Genomic DNA, 16,482 nt, shown 5'->3' on the forward strand with positions numbered 1-16,482 from the left:
AGAGGGATGTGTAGAGGGGGGAGGGATGTGTAGAGGGATGTGTAGAGGGGGGAGAGATGTGTAGAGGGATGTGTAGAGGGATGTGTAGAGGGGGGGGGGAGGGATGTGTAGAGGGGGGGGGGGAGAGATGTGTAGAGGGGGGGGGGGAGAGAGAGATGTGTAGAGAGATGTGGGGGGGGGGGGAGGGAGATAATTATTAATAATAATATTTTTCGGACTTTTAAAATGAATGGGTTCCTATGGTAAAGACTCAACTTTCTTTCAACCTACTCAACTTTAAACGCTTTCTGCTGGAGCAGAAAGATGGAGCAGATGCAGCTACAGACTAAATTTGACTTTTTCTAGTTGTACCTGGTGCCATGTTCCGTATCACTGCACTCCACTGACCACCACATTATTGTTGAGAGCCTGACAAGCGTTTGTATGCTCATTCCCTGGGGGAATACCTATTGGATGGTTTATTCTTTGATTGATGTCTTTTGAACCAATAGTATTTAAGATAAGTGGGGAAAAGTACCTCCTCCGCATGTGTACAGATGTTCATTAGGGTTAACGGTGTTCCGTGCAGACTGAATAACTTGATTTTAATGGCGTAAATGGACGTTATTACATGTACCATATGTGAGTTATTAATTTATTTTAAAAGAGAGGAAGTTATTTAAATTATTAATAACGGTCAGGACATTTAATTTCTTTAAAACATAAGTTAATTACTGCTTTAATAAGCTAGAAGGCACGTGACTTAAACATGAACCATGTAACGTTAAAATGTTAGTGGACAAAGTAGAAAGAACAAGAAGAAGGGCAAACAATGTGCATTTGCTAAAATGTTTTTAACCTTATCTTAATCCTTTATAAATATAAACGTCTTCACTGCGCACAGGATGACCTGCAAACAGCGGCTGTGTCGACAGACGTGCTGCCTGTCACGGTGTGCGAGTGGCACCAAGCGGTCATTGCCCGGAATTGACGTTTAAAAAAATCCTATTTCAAAGAATTTATTCAAAAATGTAATATATTTGATTTGTGATAACATAATAATCATTTCATAAAGAGTGTAGTACTGTGAGGAGCATTAATTCAAACTAAATGTACATTTTCGCTCCCCACCCAAGTTTTGTCCCTTGTTTCCCATTAAAATCGAAAAAAAGTTGTGACCCGAATCATAAAAATTATGTTTTTTGCTATAACTTTTTTAATTTTTGAGATATTGGCCTGAAATTTGTAGGATAAGCTGTTTGCCATATCGTCTACATATTCTACTTTTGAAAAGTCAGGTACACCATAATATATAAAAACCCCCACTAATTACGCCAAATAATACTCTTTATTTAGACAGCACTTATAAAAACAAAGTTACAAAGAGTTAAAACTATTTGGAAATACAACAGTGTACTTAATAGACCACTTTGTGTAATAAACTGACCGTTTTAGAGGTTTTGGTTAGAAGCAAGTTGCTGCAATACTGATAAATTATTCATTAATAACCCCAAAATTGGCCATAGATTAATGCACTAATTATAATTTTCATTTGTTTTTACCGAATGGTTTCATATCTAAACTCCGTGACAAGTTTTAGATTAAAAACACAAGCATTCAATACATATCTATTTTATGTATTACATTACATTTCACCCACATTAAAATAGGGTCAAATCTTTCAGAATCAAATCGGATGCAAGTTGGTATTTCGAAATTTCATAATCAGTGGCATCATCCTCATAATTTTGATACACATGTATCTCCTTGTTTCTTCAGATATTTATCAATTTATCCATAATATATGGTTTCACTTTTTGTGTCCTTGTCAAACCAGATGTGGCATATTCTTCTTCCCACAACCTTTCCCCTACAATTTCATCAACTACAGTCTTCATTCAATTCAATGCTCGAAAAAGTTTGGCTTCTTCAGTTTTGCCTCCAGCTTCTTCCTGTCACTTTCCTGTCTTTGCTGCTGTTTAGCTGCAAGTCTCTTTATTACTTCCTCTTGAATTTCACAGTTCTCTTTTCTCCGTTGCCTCTGTTTCGTTGCATTTTTTATGGCAACTTTAATCAGTTTTTCTCTTTTTTCAGATGTCAGTCCATCCGGGTAATCCAGCACTTTATTTTTCTGAGCACGAATCTTACAGGAGATGAAGCCAAGGTGGCATTTGGGGCCTTGTCCTTTAGAGCAGAATACATGCCCATCACTTGCTCTGCGTCAATGTTATGTAAACGAGCACTTTCTGTCTACTTCCTCAGCTGATCATTTACATCCATGTTAAAGTACCTCTGGTACTGCCTTGTGAGGACATTGTGGACTGCATTTCCCTTCCATCACTGACAGAAAGAGATCTCTGTCACAGGTTCCACCAGAAGGGCCTCAAGATTTGGACTTCTGGACAGCTCAGCACCAAACTCACGTGTCACAGAGAGAATTTGTTAAGGTTCTTGTTGAAATACTTCTAACCTGTCTAGAACCTCCTTTACCATGACCAAACCTTCAATGTGACCGATTTCAGAGGCTGCGCCCTTGTAAAATCTCGACGTCCAAGGCCCAGTCAGCACTTTCCCCAAAAGACCAGGCACCTGAATTTCCTCCATTGCAACAGGGACTTTGAAAGTCATGTTGAAGGGCACCTCCGAGCCTGCTGCATGAAAATGTTTGTCCATTAAGAACTGCACAAAGAATTTCTTAATGTGTGTTCATGAAGCCGTTCACAGATCAGGAACATAACATGGAGCCTGTTTCCTCTGTATCTTGGCAGCAAACCTGTGGGACATCTCCGATAACAACACCAGTGCGCTTTGCAAACTGAGAAATTAAAGTGGGAATGTTTTTTTGTAGGAAGATTATTTACTATTGCTTCATAAACAAGCATCTCATTTCTGTGGGATACTGCTTCTCTCCTTTTTTAATTTCGAGTCACGCTGCTGATCATTAACTGTATCCTGTAGCCACATATTGTCACATTGCAGCTGGCAGATAGCGTAATTTTTTTCTCTGAGCTTTCCTTGCAAATCATCAATAGTAGCATCTTGTTGGTCATTTAGCCCTTGTGCCCGGATTTTAAAGTGTTTTAAACGATTATGCTTTTTTGTAATTTTTTAGTTTTCCTTTGACATCACAAAGTTCCTTCACTATGACTAGTTTGGAGTATCTGGAATGAATTTCAGCAATTATGAAGTCTTTTTTTGCTTATGATGCATCTTTTCGTTTCAGAAGTTGTCTAAGATGTTTTACTTGTACAACCTGTAGTGCTGGTGCCTTTAATTTAGCTCTAAATTTTTTCACTTTGTTCAGGGGATTTTGCTTCATCTCAGCTCTTTGTCTTGCATCAAAAGCTAATGTCTGATGCATCTTAAGTTTCCTTGGTGTCAACAAACCCTTTCGCCGTAAGGAACGAATGGATAGTGGTGTGTCAGAGGTGCCAGGGACCTTGGACTTCATCAGTGTTGCTGGACTTTCACTTGATGTTTCTGTTTCTGATGCGTGTAACACGTAATCCAAATCAGTGGGTCCAACATCTCCAGTGGAAGGCCGACTTGGGTCGTCATTTATATCACACCACGAGGAGGCTGACCATTGTTCAGCTCAAAGGGTCCTAATGCTGGGCTGGGAACAACATCAGTGATGGAAGGAAGGTTTCTTGCTTGATGAGAGAACTCAATGGAAGGCGTAGTAGGACTGGGATCCTCAGACATCACTACATCAGCTTGAACATCAGGCATGTCAGGGACTGCTGTGAATTTTACAAAATCTTTTATTATTATTTTATTATGCTTTGCTGATGAACACATTCCAGAATCATCAGCAAGTATGATTTAATATAGTGTTCAATTTATATGATTAATATTATGAGAGTTACAGTTAATGAAGGAAATAAAAAACAGTATATAGGGTGATGCTTACCTTTGTGTAGCTGTCCATGTCTGACTGACGAGTGAGATGGTCCTCATATTTCTGCACTTTCTCTGCCAAAGGTCTTATGCGATGGGGATCGAGTGCACAGTGGAGCTTTTCTTGGATAGCTTTCACAGTTTGGGCTGGAGACTTGTCACCGCCATGATAAACTAACAGCAGATGTCCATTCTTTAGTTGATCATGTGTAGATGGCAGCTCACTGAAGTTTTCCTCCAGAAACAACCGGCCCCTTCCTGGCGCTAGCTTCTCTGGACATTTTTTTTTTACCTTTGGCATTTTTGCTGAATACACCAGAAAAAATGTGCAAGACACTTAATTTTTTGTTTACAGTATTTTCCATACCTTCCAGTCCTCCCTTAAATGTTGTGGTCTACAGCATAAATGAGGACTCCCTCAGTCCTATCAGTCATACTAACTACATTAGACAATGAAGACTTCCTCTCTCACTCACTGTCATTAGAGGCTCAGTTCAGTAACTATCTTCTATTAACATTATCTGCAGTGACTAATATCCCACGAGAATAACTCCATCTAACAAAACAACTTTTATAGTTTTATTTGATATGAGAAATTTCGCATCTACACCATGTCTATGACACAGTGTTGGCTGCTTCACATTCTTGGTCCATGAACCAGATTTAGCGGGTAATAAAACTCCTGTGGTCGTTCAAATTCATTGAAATTTCGTTCACTTGTACTTTAGCAATTAAACTAAATCAGCTCCCCTAAAAGCATGATATTTGTTGACAGCATGCTTTGACATTAATCTCTGTATTTCTCTATCATCATGGATCATGCGGAGCATCAGACTTCATCCAGCCTGAGAGAACGATGACCGACCGCCCACACCGGGCTCTCGCATGTGCCCCTAAAACTGATATAGGTATAGATATAGGTCTATAGTTGGCTAAAACATCCGGATCAAGTTTGGGCTTTTTCAGAAGAGGTTTAATTACAGCTACTTTAAAGTACTGTGGTACATAGCCTGTTGATAAAGATAGATTGATCATATCTAGTATAGAGGTGCTGACTAAGGGTAAAACATCTTTAAGCAGCCTAGTCGGGATGGGGTCTAAGAGGCAGGTTGATGGTTTAGATGAAGAAATTATTGAAGTTAGTTGGTAAAGATTGAGGGAAGCAAAACAGTCTAAACATGTATCTGGTTCTACAGCTGTTTCTAAGGTTCCTGAGTTAAGAGATAAGTCGGTGCCAGTTGAGGGCAGGTCTTGGTGAATTTTGTCTCTAATAGCTAGAATTTTATCATTAAAGAAGCTCATGAAGTCGTAACTACTGAGAGCTATGGGAATACTTGGCTCAATAGAGCTGTGACTCTGTCAGCCTGGCTACAGTGCTGTGGTTGTTCCTATTTTCCTCTATTAATGACGAGTAGTACGCTGCTCTGGCATTACGGAGGGCCTTCCTATAAGTTTTAAGACTATCTTGCCAAATTAAACGAGAATTTTCCACTTTGGTGGAACGCCAATTCCTCAAGTTTCCGCGATATTTGCTTTAATTTGCGAGTTTCAGTATTATACCATGGAGCTAACCGTCTTTGTTTTAGTATTTTCTTTTTTAGAGGGGCTACAGAGTCGAGTGTCATTCGCAGCGAGCCTGCAGCACTATCAACAAGATGATCGATTTGGGAGGGACTGAAATTAGCATAGGAGTCCTCCGTTACTTTGTGACTAGATAATGTATTTAGAGCTGTTGGAATCGCATCCTTAAATTTAGCTATAGCACTATCAGACAGACATCTTGTATAGAAATTTTTGCCCAATGGCGTGTAGTTCAGCAATACAAACTCAAAAGTTGTCAAACAGTGGTCGGACAAAGAGGGATTCTGTGGGAACACCCCTAAATGTTCAATTTCAATACCATACACCAAAACAAGGTCGAGGATGTGGTTAAAACAGTGAGTCGGTTCATGAACACTCTGAGAGAAGCCGATGGAATCTAACAAAGAGATAAACGCAGTACTGAAGCTGTCATTCTCAACATCCACATGAATATTAAAATCCCCTACAATAATAACTAACAAACAAAAACTCTGCAAATTCAGATAAGAATTCAGAATACGGACCAGGTGCTCGGTACACTATAACAAAAAGAATTGGTTGCAGTGATTTCCAGCTTGGGTGCGAAAGACTAAGAACAAGACTTTCAAATGAGTTATAGTTTAGTTTAGATCTGATTAGTAGGTAGAGTCGAAGATAGCTGCAACTCCACCTCCTCGGCCTGTGCCTCGAGGAATGTGAGTATTAATATGACTGGGAGGGGTGGATTCATTTAGGCTAACATATTCTCCATCACCCAGCCAGGTTTCAGTAAGACCAAATAAATCAATATCATAATCTGATATTAGTTCATTTACTAGTACACCTTTAGAAGAGAGAGATCTGATGTTTAAGAGTCCACATTTCATTTTCCTATTAGTTTGCACTATTGCTCTTGTGGTTTTAATTTTTATGAGGTTTTTATGCACAGCTCCTCTTCTGTTTACCTTTTTAAATAATTTCAATGGTCGGGGGGCAGACACCGTCACTATAGGATTTTCACTAAGTAACTCCTGAAATGGAGGAGCAGAGAAGTGTGTTAGACTGCGACTCTGCGTAGGGTTTTGGGTGCTGCTCCTTCCCAAGTGGGTGGATGCCGTCTCTCCGGATCAGCCCACATTGTTTGCACATTGTTTTGACTCCCCTCCAGCTCTCTGGAGCTCAGACAATCTCTGCTACCTGCATGACTTAATTTATTCTTTCACCCAGATTCTTTGTCTTTACAATTGCTATCTTTATAATAACAATTGCTACCCCACACAGAACAGTAATCCTGGTCACGTGCTGATTGCTTTGGTACCAGTTGTCAGAAAGGGGCTCCTGTTCAGCTGTGAATAGATACAAAAAACATATCACTGAACACTTTGCCAGTGATAATCTGTTACAGTAAATCTGCAGTGGCAATTCAAGAGTTCTGTTCCTTAGTATCATAGCCATACTAGCGGACTAAACTGGATTTAAATAGGTACCATGGAAGCTGTCACCTTCAGGGATTGAGATATCTGGCTCTTTGGACTCTGATGAGAAGAAAAAACAATATGATACAGCTACCACCTAGTCCACTTACAATAACAATCAAAATACCTCTCAATTTAGGCCTGATGAAAGGCTCCAGCTGTGAAACCTTTCCGTTTTGATCTCAGCTGAACCCATCTTGTGCTTGAGTCCCACACCCTTACCTAAAATGGATGCCAAACCAGTTTCTTTCCAAGCGTCCTTCCTTCCTTTGCGTGTGTCGTGGGCTGCCTTTTGTCTGTCCTGTGAAACTTTTGTGTTCTGCGGAATCTGAGAAAATATGAAATGATTATAATGTAATTGTCCTTTTAAAACACTTTTTTATTTATTTTTATTTTTTTAACCTTTATTTAACCAGGAAGTCCCATTGAGATTCAGAATCTCTTTTACAAGAGAGACCTGGCCAAGGTAGCAGCCAAATCACAACAAATGTATACATAATAAACACTTTTGAAAACCAATTAATATATTTTAAGTTCTTAAGATGCATTTATTGCCATTTCACCATCACCTTTGCATGTAGATCTGCCAACTTCTGCAGTCTTGGACTCCATGTGTCTCCTCATTGACAAAAACAGATTTATTATTGTTATTCTTTGTTGAATACTGTTTCCATTAGAAATTGTTACACAATAATACCAGTGTTGATGCTTGACACAATTTCCTTATATGGACATCCCAGTCTTTTGTGTTCCTCCCCACAGTATTTAGCAAGTGCAGTCTTTGTTTCTATTTGTCTGCTCATCCTGTCCATTGGCTTCAGGATGGTAGGCTGATGTAATGCAGTGTTTGACACCCAGAACCTCAAAAACACCACGGTTGACCTGCAAACATATTAGAAGATATATTAGAGTATGATTAATTACAAATATTAAATGTCTCACATACACTCTTTTTAAATCCATAACTGTACCTCATTTACAAATTCACTTTCTTGGACTGTAATCATCCTCTCTACAAGTCCAAAATCAAGAAGAATACTGAAAGTTTTCCTGGACACCTCAGGGGCAGTTTTGGTGAAGAGGGATTTTGCCATAACCCACTTGGATGAAAAGATGTACTGATCTTTAACACACAGCCTAACTAGCTAACGTTACCATTAAGTGAACGAGGTTTACTATTCAGAATGAACACCAGTACCAAGGCCAGGGGGGGAAGCCAGGGAAGAAAAGACAGCGTAGGCTACTCCTATAATTCACTGATTTATACAATATACAATATATTTAACAAAGATTGTTGCTTTGGAAATATAGAATAAAAGCAAGTACTAAAACTACAACTGTACACTATGTCACAATGTCTATTTAGAATAACAGTCCCCTTTCATACTACTACTATAGTTTATTAAGTGCTTATAAGTGGAGAATGTTCCTAATATGAAAATTGATAAGCTGTAACGATGTGTCGGCAATGAAATTTCACGGTGACAAATTTTTATAGTCGATGCAATCGATTACATCGATGCAGCCCTAACACACACAATAAAATGCAGTGGTAGGAAGGGGACCAATTAAATCTATCCCAAGGACACTCCATGTTTCTTGGACTTGGATGGGATGAAGAATAGGTGCAGTTTTGACCGTTTCATTCCTCTGACAGTGCGGACACTCGTCAACCTTTACAACAGGGTATTAAAGTAATTTCTTTGTTTCATTTCCTAAAAAGAATTAGAATCAGAAACAATGAGAGCAGGCAGCTACTTTTTCTCTGCGAAATACTGACTTCCAGCTTTCAGTGTCCTGAAATAATTGAGAAATACTTCTTCTCCTAAAATATTTGCGCATGTCTTCACAGTGCCATCACAAGTCCTACTGGCAGCTCTTAACCACTTGAGAGACATGGAGCTGTCTTAAATAACAGGGAGAGTTAGAGTGATTCTTAGCTTTAAGACATTTGACAACTTGCCTTTATTCTTAAGTTTAATAAATTTCATGAATTCTCAACACTTAAGAGAAGCTTGATAAATACCAGCCCTGATATCCTCATTCCCAACTTCTATCTCCAGAGACAACATAACATTTGGATTGATATTGCAAAACAAGGGTGACGAGCTCTATAGTAATATAACTGTATGTCTAGCTAAATTTTTCATTCACAAATGTAGAATTATGAAATCATCTCCCAAATGTGTTGTTTTTTTTAAATGAATTTGAAATCCTTAAAACAGAGGTCACTAATAGGCGGACCGCCTACTACAGCCCATTTATTATTGAGACTTACTACCTCGTGACGGAGCGTTTCTATTTTAACCCGCGCAGCTTTTCTAGCATTTACTGTACTGGTTTAGAGGACCAGGAAACTCACAGACCAATCGCATGTGCTCCAATCGTCTCATGTGATGCTGCTCAGCCAATCAAATCTGTGCATACCGATGCTTGCGAGTCCGCGAGAGTAACCAGAGACGTTTTGGAAACACACCCGAATTGAGGGGACGAAAGATAAGAGATTTCACATTCCTCCCACGGGCAGTTCAAAACCAGAATATCTCATAGATCTCCAATATCCTAGCTGGAACTCACGTTTCTCACTGAACAAGGGAAAGTGGTAGCTCTGTAAGAGGAAATGAAAGAGAAGAGGAGGCATTACAGCTGTTCATTTGTTATGATGTGTTGAGTGTTTATTATAAAATTGGTTAAGACTACACTTCATCACTTCAAGCTACACTTTTTATTACATTTTTTCAAAAAATTAGGCACTTTAATTTTGTTTAATTAAATTTAGAATTTATTATTTGAATAGTTATTATTTATTATCCTTCCAGTTTGGTGAATCAAATATTATTTGATTTGACAGTCCGTTGTTGACTAAAAACATGTGTTGATACAACTATAGGTTATAGTACTGAATGATAACGCAAGTTTGTCGTTTTGATGTCTTTGAAATCTAATTGAATACCCCTGCCTTAAAAACTCCAAAAAAAAAAATAAATGATATCCTGATATGATATATGACACTCCCCAACTGAGGTAAACAGCTGAACAAAGACTAAACTCTCCCCTTAAGTTGTAATTTCCTACTGTTTATTAATTTGAATTAATTTATATGAATGTTTGTTTCTTTCCTTTTTTTATAAATCATGCTTATTTTTGTCACTAAGACTACACATTTATTTCCTAAGTTTGTAGAAAAAGCTGCTCCTTCTGGCTATATTTGATCTGTATCCTTATTCTGAAGAAACAGATTTTATGCAGCCATGTTTGTCTGTAAATTTAGCAATTTTCAATCATGAAAAATAAGCCTACTTCCTGTCTTGCTGTCCTCACTGTTGCTAAACTACATTCATTGGTTGAGCAGCAGCGTGACTCGAGTTGCCTCCATACACATTGAACATTGAACAGCTGCAGAGACAGACACGCCTCTTCTTCTCCGATGGATACAGTTGTGTTTCTGCTGCTCCTTCTGTCTGTAGCAGCCTCTGGTAAAGACGAGCTTTTATTGATTCATGGAGGCAGGAAAGTGATTTAAAATAATGTCATTCTGTGCATGGATCATATCCTCAATGTTGAGTTTTCTGTGTTTCCACTAATCGCAAAAGCGACACTACGGTGACGAGCTGAGTTTGCTTCTCTGTGTTTGTCTCGCGGTGGCGGAGAGAAAAAATCACTTGAATTACTCTAACGTTACCGCTGCTTCCAGCTCTGAAACGTGTTTATGAACATAAAGTTTTCATAGTGCAGTAAAATGTTTGTCATTGTTTAACTATCTGATGTTTCTGGATTAATATTTTGCTGCATTAATGTGAATGTTGTATTTTACTGCTGGAGGTGTTTTAATAACTTTAGCAGAATCAGCTTTATTGTCAGGTATGTGTACACACAGGTTTAATCTACAGCAATGCATCATAGATAAGATCATCATGTTTACACTATTTGAGATTTATGTGTCCATGAGCAAGACACTTAACCCCTAGATGCTCTAGAGGCGTGCGACCTAAATGAATAAATGTAAATTGTTTTAGTAGTCTGGAGCTTTGTCTTTTATTAACCACAGTTCACTGTGTGCCTGTTGAGCTCAGTCAGTAGTGCACAGGACTCCCGTTCGAAGGGTTGTGTGTTCAGTCCCTACTTCCTGCTAATGTTATTTTTCTCACTTTTCAACAAATTGATTATGAAGATCATTTTACATGTGCGTTTTAGTGTGTACCTCCCCGGCGATTGGTCAACATCAACCTATGGACGCTTATGTTCGTGTCCCCTGTATCTCCAGGCAGAGGGAATTCCTGCTTTTTCTCATTCAGGGGAATCTGATCTCACGTTTTCTGACGGCTTTTTCAGAGTTGTGTCATGCAAGCCAGAGAGTCTTTTGAATTTCCTTCACAACTTTTCAAAGTAAACGCTTTCAGTTATACACGACATAAATTAGTGCTACAAAGACATTCGCACACATTTATTTGTAGGCACAATCACTTAAGAAGAAGTGATTATGACATCTGTTTCAGCACCAGAGGCTATAATGTATTTTTATTTTTGCTGCTATCAAAGCAGTCTGGCCATGCACAAGATATTATTGCTGGCGGGCCAGCTTTTTCCCACGGGCGGCCTATTGCCAACCACTGGTGCATAGCAATATTTTTTTAAAGGCCGTATAACCCAGCCCTAGTGTATAAGATAAAAGTTTTACTTTGAAAATCTCTTTATTTACAGTTAATTTCAGGTTTTAATAAAGAGTGGATTTAGGAAGGTGTGTGAGTAATGTATGAAATGTTTTTAATGAAATAGCAAAGGTACCTTATTTGTGGATCGAGTCTCTGCAGTGGACAGAAGTAGATTTAGCCACTCAGGATGCCAATATTTGCTCCTTCTAGCCACCTCCTCTTGGGAGCAACAAATTCCCCTTGTTCTACGTTTATAATAATAATGTTGCAAACCGATGCAAAACGTTTTGAGATTGAACGCGCCCCTGGAATAGTTTAGCCGGTTGGGGGTCCAGGGCAATAAAATCCTGTAACGTCTCCACAGCTGTGACTAATTATTGAATGTTCCCATGATCTCAGGTGTGAAGAGGCCTTCTGTTTAAACAAAGATGTTCTCACTGTATCGTCCTGTGGAGTCCTTTTGAAATGTAATTACTTTTTCTCTCTGAATGTTTTTATTGTTTTTAGATGTGGTACAAGTGAAACCTGGAGATGACGTCATTCTGCCATGTCAGGCTGGTGAAGCCTCCATCAGAGTTGTAGAGTGGACCAGACCTGACCTGGAGCCAGAGTACGTCCTCCTTTACAGAGATGGACGCTCAGATCCAACCCACCAGCATCCATCCTTTAAGGACCGGGTGCAGCTGGTGGACAGAGAGCTGAAGGACGGAGACGTGTCTTTAATTCTGAAGAACGTGAGCAGCAACGACGCTGGAACATACGAGTGTCGAGTTGCAGCAGGAGGTTCAAGACGTAAGAGAACCAACCTTGACACTCAACCAGTCAGAATCATCCAGCTGGAGGTTTCAGGTGAGTTTGTGGAGGTCAGTGTGTCTGTGTGCCATGTTGTAGCTGCACTTTATTCCATGTTGATTCTGAGAGTCAAACATGAGGAATATAGAAGATATAGAAGAGTAAATGGAGGCTGTTCCACTGTTCACTCATTTCCTGACTAATATGCACTTTGATCTTCAGGGTCCAACAGCGGAGACGTCGAGGAGGGAAACTACAGACATTACTACGGACTGGGAGCACCTTTTGTTCTGGTTTGTTTAGCTGCTGTTGGATTGGTTGTTGGCTGGAAATATGAAAGAGATAAGAACAAGAAACCAGAACAGCCTGCTGCTGAAGAAGCAGTGAACGACTAGTTACTCTGACTTGTCACAGACTCTTTCCACTTGTCAATATGTGGTTCATACATTCAACATGATTTTCAGTCTTTCTGTTGTTGTGAATGTGTAAATCTGGCGTTTGAGGCTCTCCACCGTGATAATCTGCTTCATCAGTGCAGACAGACGGTGGGGCGGGGTTTGCGTGCTCGTTGACTTTGGAAGTTGTCTGGTCAGGTCTCCATGACAAATTGGTCCCAGGAACAAAAGTCTGATTTCTGTTGCTTCGCCAACATGGGTCCCATTTTTAAGACCTGCGTTGGGACCTGTTCCGGTTGATCTGGCTGGTGGATTATGGTACCAAGTGTTTCAGCAATAAAGCCGGGGAAAAACTGACAAGTATAGTGAAGGGCAATATGCAATATGTATAAAAGAGGAGGAAGTTACCTGACGGCTTTAAAAAATGAAGTGAATAAAAATGTTACAGTAAGGAGAGTAAATGTAGCTGGTTGCTTGCAGCCTCAGCACTGATGTATCACAGGGAGCTTCATGAACAGATTAACCAGCTTTAAACAGAAAAACGGTCTGTGATGTCAGAAATGTCAGCAGACAGAGCGCAAACCAAACCTGTTGAAACCAGGTGGAGAGAGGTTTATTTATACATATATTATATGATGAATATTGAGTATTCTAATGTTTTCTTTTAGAATTTGATGTTTTAAAACCTGTGATGTCTGTATATATTTGTTATAAGCTAATGATATCAGAAGGACGTGGCCTTGTGTGATTTAACCAGAGGAGTTTATTAAACTCTGATTAGATCAGACCTGTGGTCAGAGCATCTGATGAAACTCTGTCAAACTGAGAATAATTGACAGAGTAGAATTACACGATCGGTACAAAAGAACATGTGGTTATGCAATAATATGAATTAAACAAAAAGCAATAACTTGCACTCTGCACAAATGTACTTAAAGTGATTCTTTTAACTATATTTTGGGATAAAATAAATATTTTTCATGTTGTTACATTTAGAAACTTGATTTGTGTTCTTTATTGTTTTGGTCCATAACAGAGAGATTCAGATGGAGTATTAAATATAAGACACAGTAAACTCATGGACCTGTGATTGTAAAGTCAGTCTGACCCAGTAGGTTAGCCTATTAAATTATTTTGATAGATATTGAGCTTCTTTATTGATTATAAATATAAAAGTGGTGCCTCCAACAGGAGATGTTTCAGCTACACATACCATCAAAAAGACAAAAAAAACACAAGCCAGACGGCTTCCTTTTTTGGAAGGCAAATGAGTAGGAGCATCATGAAAAGGCAACCGGATAGTTGTTCACAGCTTCCAAGTAGACATTGGTTCTCTTAAAAAATATATAATTTATTTATAAAATAATTATAAATAAAGTGCAATACAGTAACAATACTTTATACAATAATACTGGTCGTTGCACATTCCTATATGCCATGCAACACTAGTTCTGTCACAACATCACAATACACCAAGTACTGAATGGGCCAGTACAATACAAACTCAAACAAGAGCATATTGACAACATTTCATGATATTTATACTATAATTGTTATTGTGAGGGAAAACGGCGCCTCAGCCACTTTGTAAGTGAGGACTTAAACCTAGCCATAGAGTCAATCATCTTAATGCTCATACGTAGTTTTCATTCACGTGACATTCGCTGTACCTGGAGCAAAACAACAGACCAACACAACGGTTCTTGCCGCAACTCCCCTTAGAAACGCCGCAAAAGCAGTTACATTTGGATCAGCTCTCAACTTAAGAAAAAGAAAGATATGAACAGGGGGCATCCTTACCAAACTAAGTGTTGGGCACTTCCAATCCATGTTACAGCACCCACTGCCGCATATCTATCGTTAAAAAGCGATAAATCCACGCTGTCCGGAGAGAAGTCTCTGTCCATACATGATGACAGAGTGATCATAAAAGCGGTCATGTTCAAGATCATGTTTCTGATGTTTCATATATGATTATTATTACTGACACATGCACATGAGCAGTGTGGTAAAGTGTTTTTTAAATCTTTTTGGTGGCTATAACTTTCCAATTCTCTCAGTGTGTGTGCGATTGATCCACATCCATCAACCTATGGACATAGCTCTCAATTCAACGTGAAATAGAGTATTGTGCAAAAAACTTTCTCATACTTTTATTTCACTGAAGAAGAAGTGATTATGTGAGTAACTGTTGCTGTCATGACTGAGATCTATTTCAGCACAGCTATTAATTAGCTAAAAATGTATTTATTTGTTTTGTTTGTTTGGCCCGCCGGCCGCCAATTGTTGACCACTGCTGTAGGTGAAACCAATGTGAGATGCACACAAGAAAACTTACTTGCAATCCATCCATCTTCCAACCATCTTCAACCACGTATGTGGGGTCGGGTCGCTGGGGCAGCAGCTCCAGCAGGGGACCACAAACCTCCCTTTCCCGAACCATATTAACCAGCTTTGACAGGGATTCCACCGAGGCGTTCCCAGACATAATATCTCCACCTAGTCCTGGGTCTTCCCCGAGGCCTCCTAAGAGCTGGATCACCTCCCTATGGGACACGCCCAGCGGGCATCCTTACCATGCCTGAACTACAGTCCCCTCAAAGTATTGGAACAGTAAGGCAAATGTCTTTGTTTTTGTTGTTCACTGAAGACATTTGGGTTTAAGATCAAAGATGAGTATGAGACAAGAGTTCAGAATTTCAGCTGTTATTTCCTGGTATTCACATCTAGATGTGTTAAAGAACTCAGGACATCCCACCCTTTGTATTAGACCACAGCACTCTTAGGTGAGCAAAAGTAACAGAACAAATAATCTTAACGTAAATAACATTTAATATTTGGTGGCATAACCCTTTCTTGCAATAACTGCCTCAATCCTGCGACCCATCGACATCAAACTGTTGCATTCTTCATTTGTGATGCTATTCTATTCTTTTACTGCAGCTTCTTTCAGTTCTTGTTTGTTTCAGGGTGTTTCTCCCTTCAGTCTCCTCTTAAGGAGGTGAAATGCATGCTTTATTGGGTTAAGGTCAGCTGATTGACTTGGCCAGTCTAAAACCTTCCACTTTTTCCCCTGATGAAGTCCTTTGTTTTGTTGGCAGTGTGCTTTGGCTCATTGTCCTGCTGCATGATAAACTTCCTCGCAATTAGTTTAATTTCTCTGTAAATTGGCGGACAAAATGTTTCTGTACACTTCTGAATTCATTCAGATCATAAGCAGTTCCTTTCTTTCTTTCTCCACACTTTGGCCTTTCCATCACTTTGGTACAGATTAATCTTGGTCTCATCAGTCCATAAGATTGTGTTACAGAACTTTGTGGCTCATCTCTGTTCTTCTTTGCAAGTTTCAATCTGGCCTTCCGATTCTTCCTGCTGATGAGTGGTTTGCATCTTGTGGCCTCTATATTTCTGCTCTCTGAGTCTTCTTCCAACAGTGGATTGTGATACCTTCACCCTGCACTGTGGAGGTCGTTGCTGATGTCACTTACTGATGTTTTGGGGGTTTTCTTCACAGCTATCATGATATTTCTGTCATCAACTACTGTTGAACGACCTGTTCAACCTCTATCTGCTCAGTGCACCAGTAGTTTCTTTCTTTTTCAGGACATTACAAATTGTTGTGCTTGCTCTGCCCAATGTTTGTCCAACTTTGATGGCGCAGCCAGATAGCTGCCAGATGAGATAGCTGGCAGCTATCTGAGATTACAAACATCGGACGACTTCGTAAGA

At 39.4% G+C, this 16,482-nt stretch overlaps 1 protein-coding gene across 5 annotated transcripts in view; it reads left to right on the forward strand.

Moving 5' to 3' along the window:
• Window positions 1–13,748, forward strand: part of LOC119911627 (programmed cell death 1 ligand 1-like) — a 47,731-nt gene extending 33,983 nt beyond the window's left edge. For 4 of the 5 annotated variants that reach the window (XR_005445926.1, XR_005445924.1, XR_005445925.1 and 1 more), the window contains 2 exons: window positions 12,074–12,415; window positions 12,581–13,748. Coding sequence is in view for 2 of the 5 variants with exons in the window: in XM_038730564.1 (XP_038586492.1) it covers window positions 12,074–12,415; window positions 12,581–12,753 (515 nt within the window). In the remaining 3 variants the exon portion in view is untranslated. The remainder of the gene's footprint in view (window positions 1–12,073; window positions 12,416–12,580) is intronic. The other variant, XM_038730565.1, reaches the window with a different exon arrangement.
• Window positions 13,749–16,482: the final 2,734 nt, after the last annotated feature.

The sequence above is a fragment of the Micropterus salmoides genome, unplaced genomic scaffold, assembly GCF_014851395.1.
Source record: "Micropterus salmoides isolate LMB-PRFRI ecotype aquatic unplaced genomic scaffold, ASM1485139v1 Ms_hic_scaffold_2, whole genome shotgun sequence".
Lineage (NCBI taxonomy): Eukaryota > Metazoa > Chordata > Actinopteri > Centrarchiformes > Centrarchidae > Micropterus > Micropterus salmoides.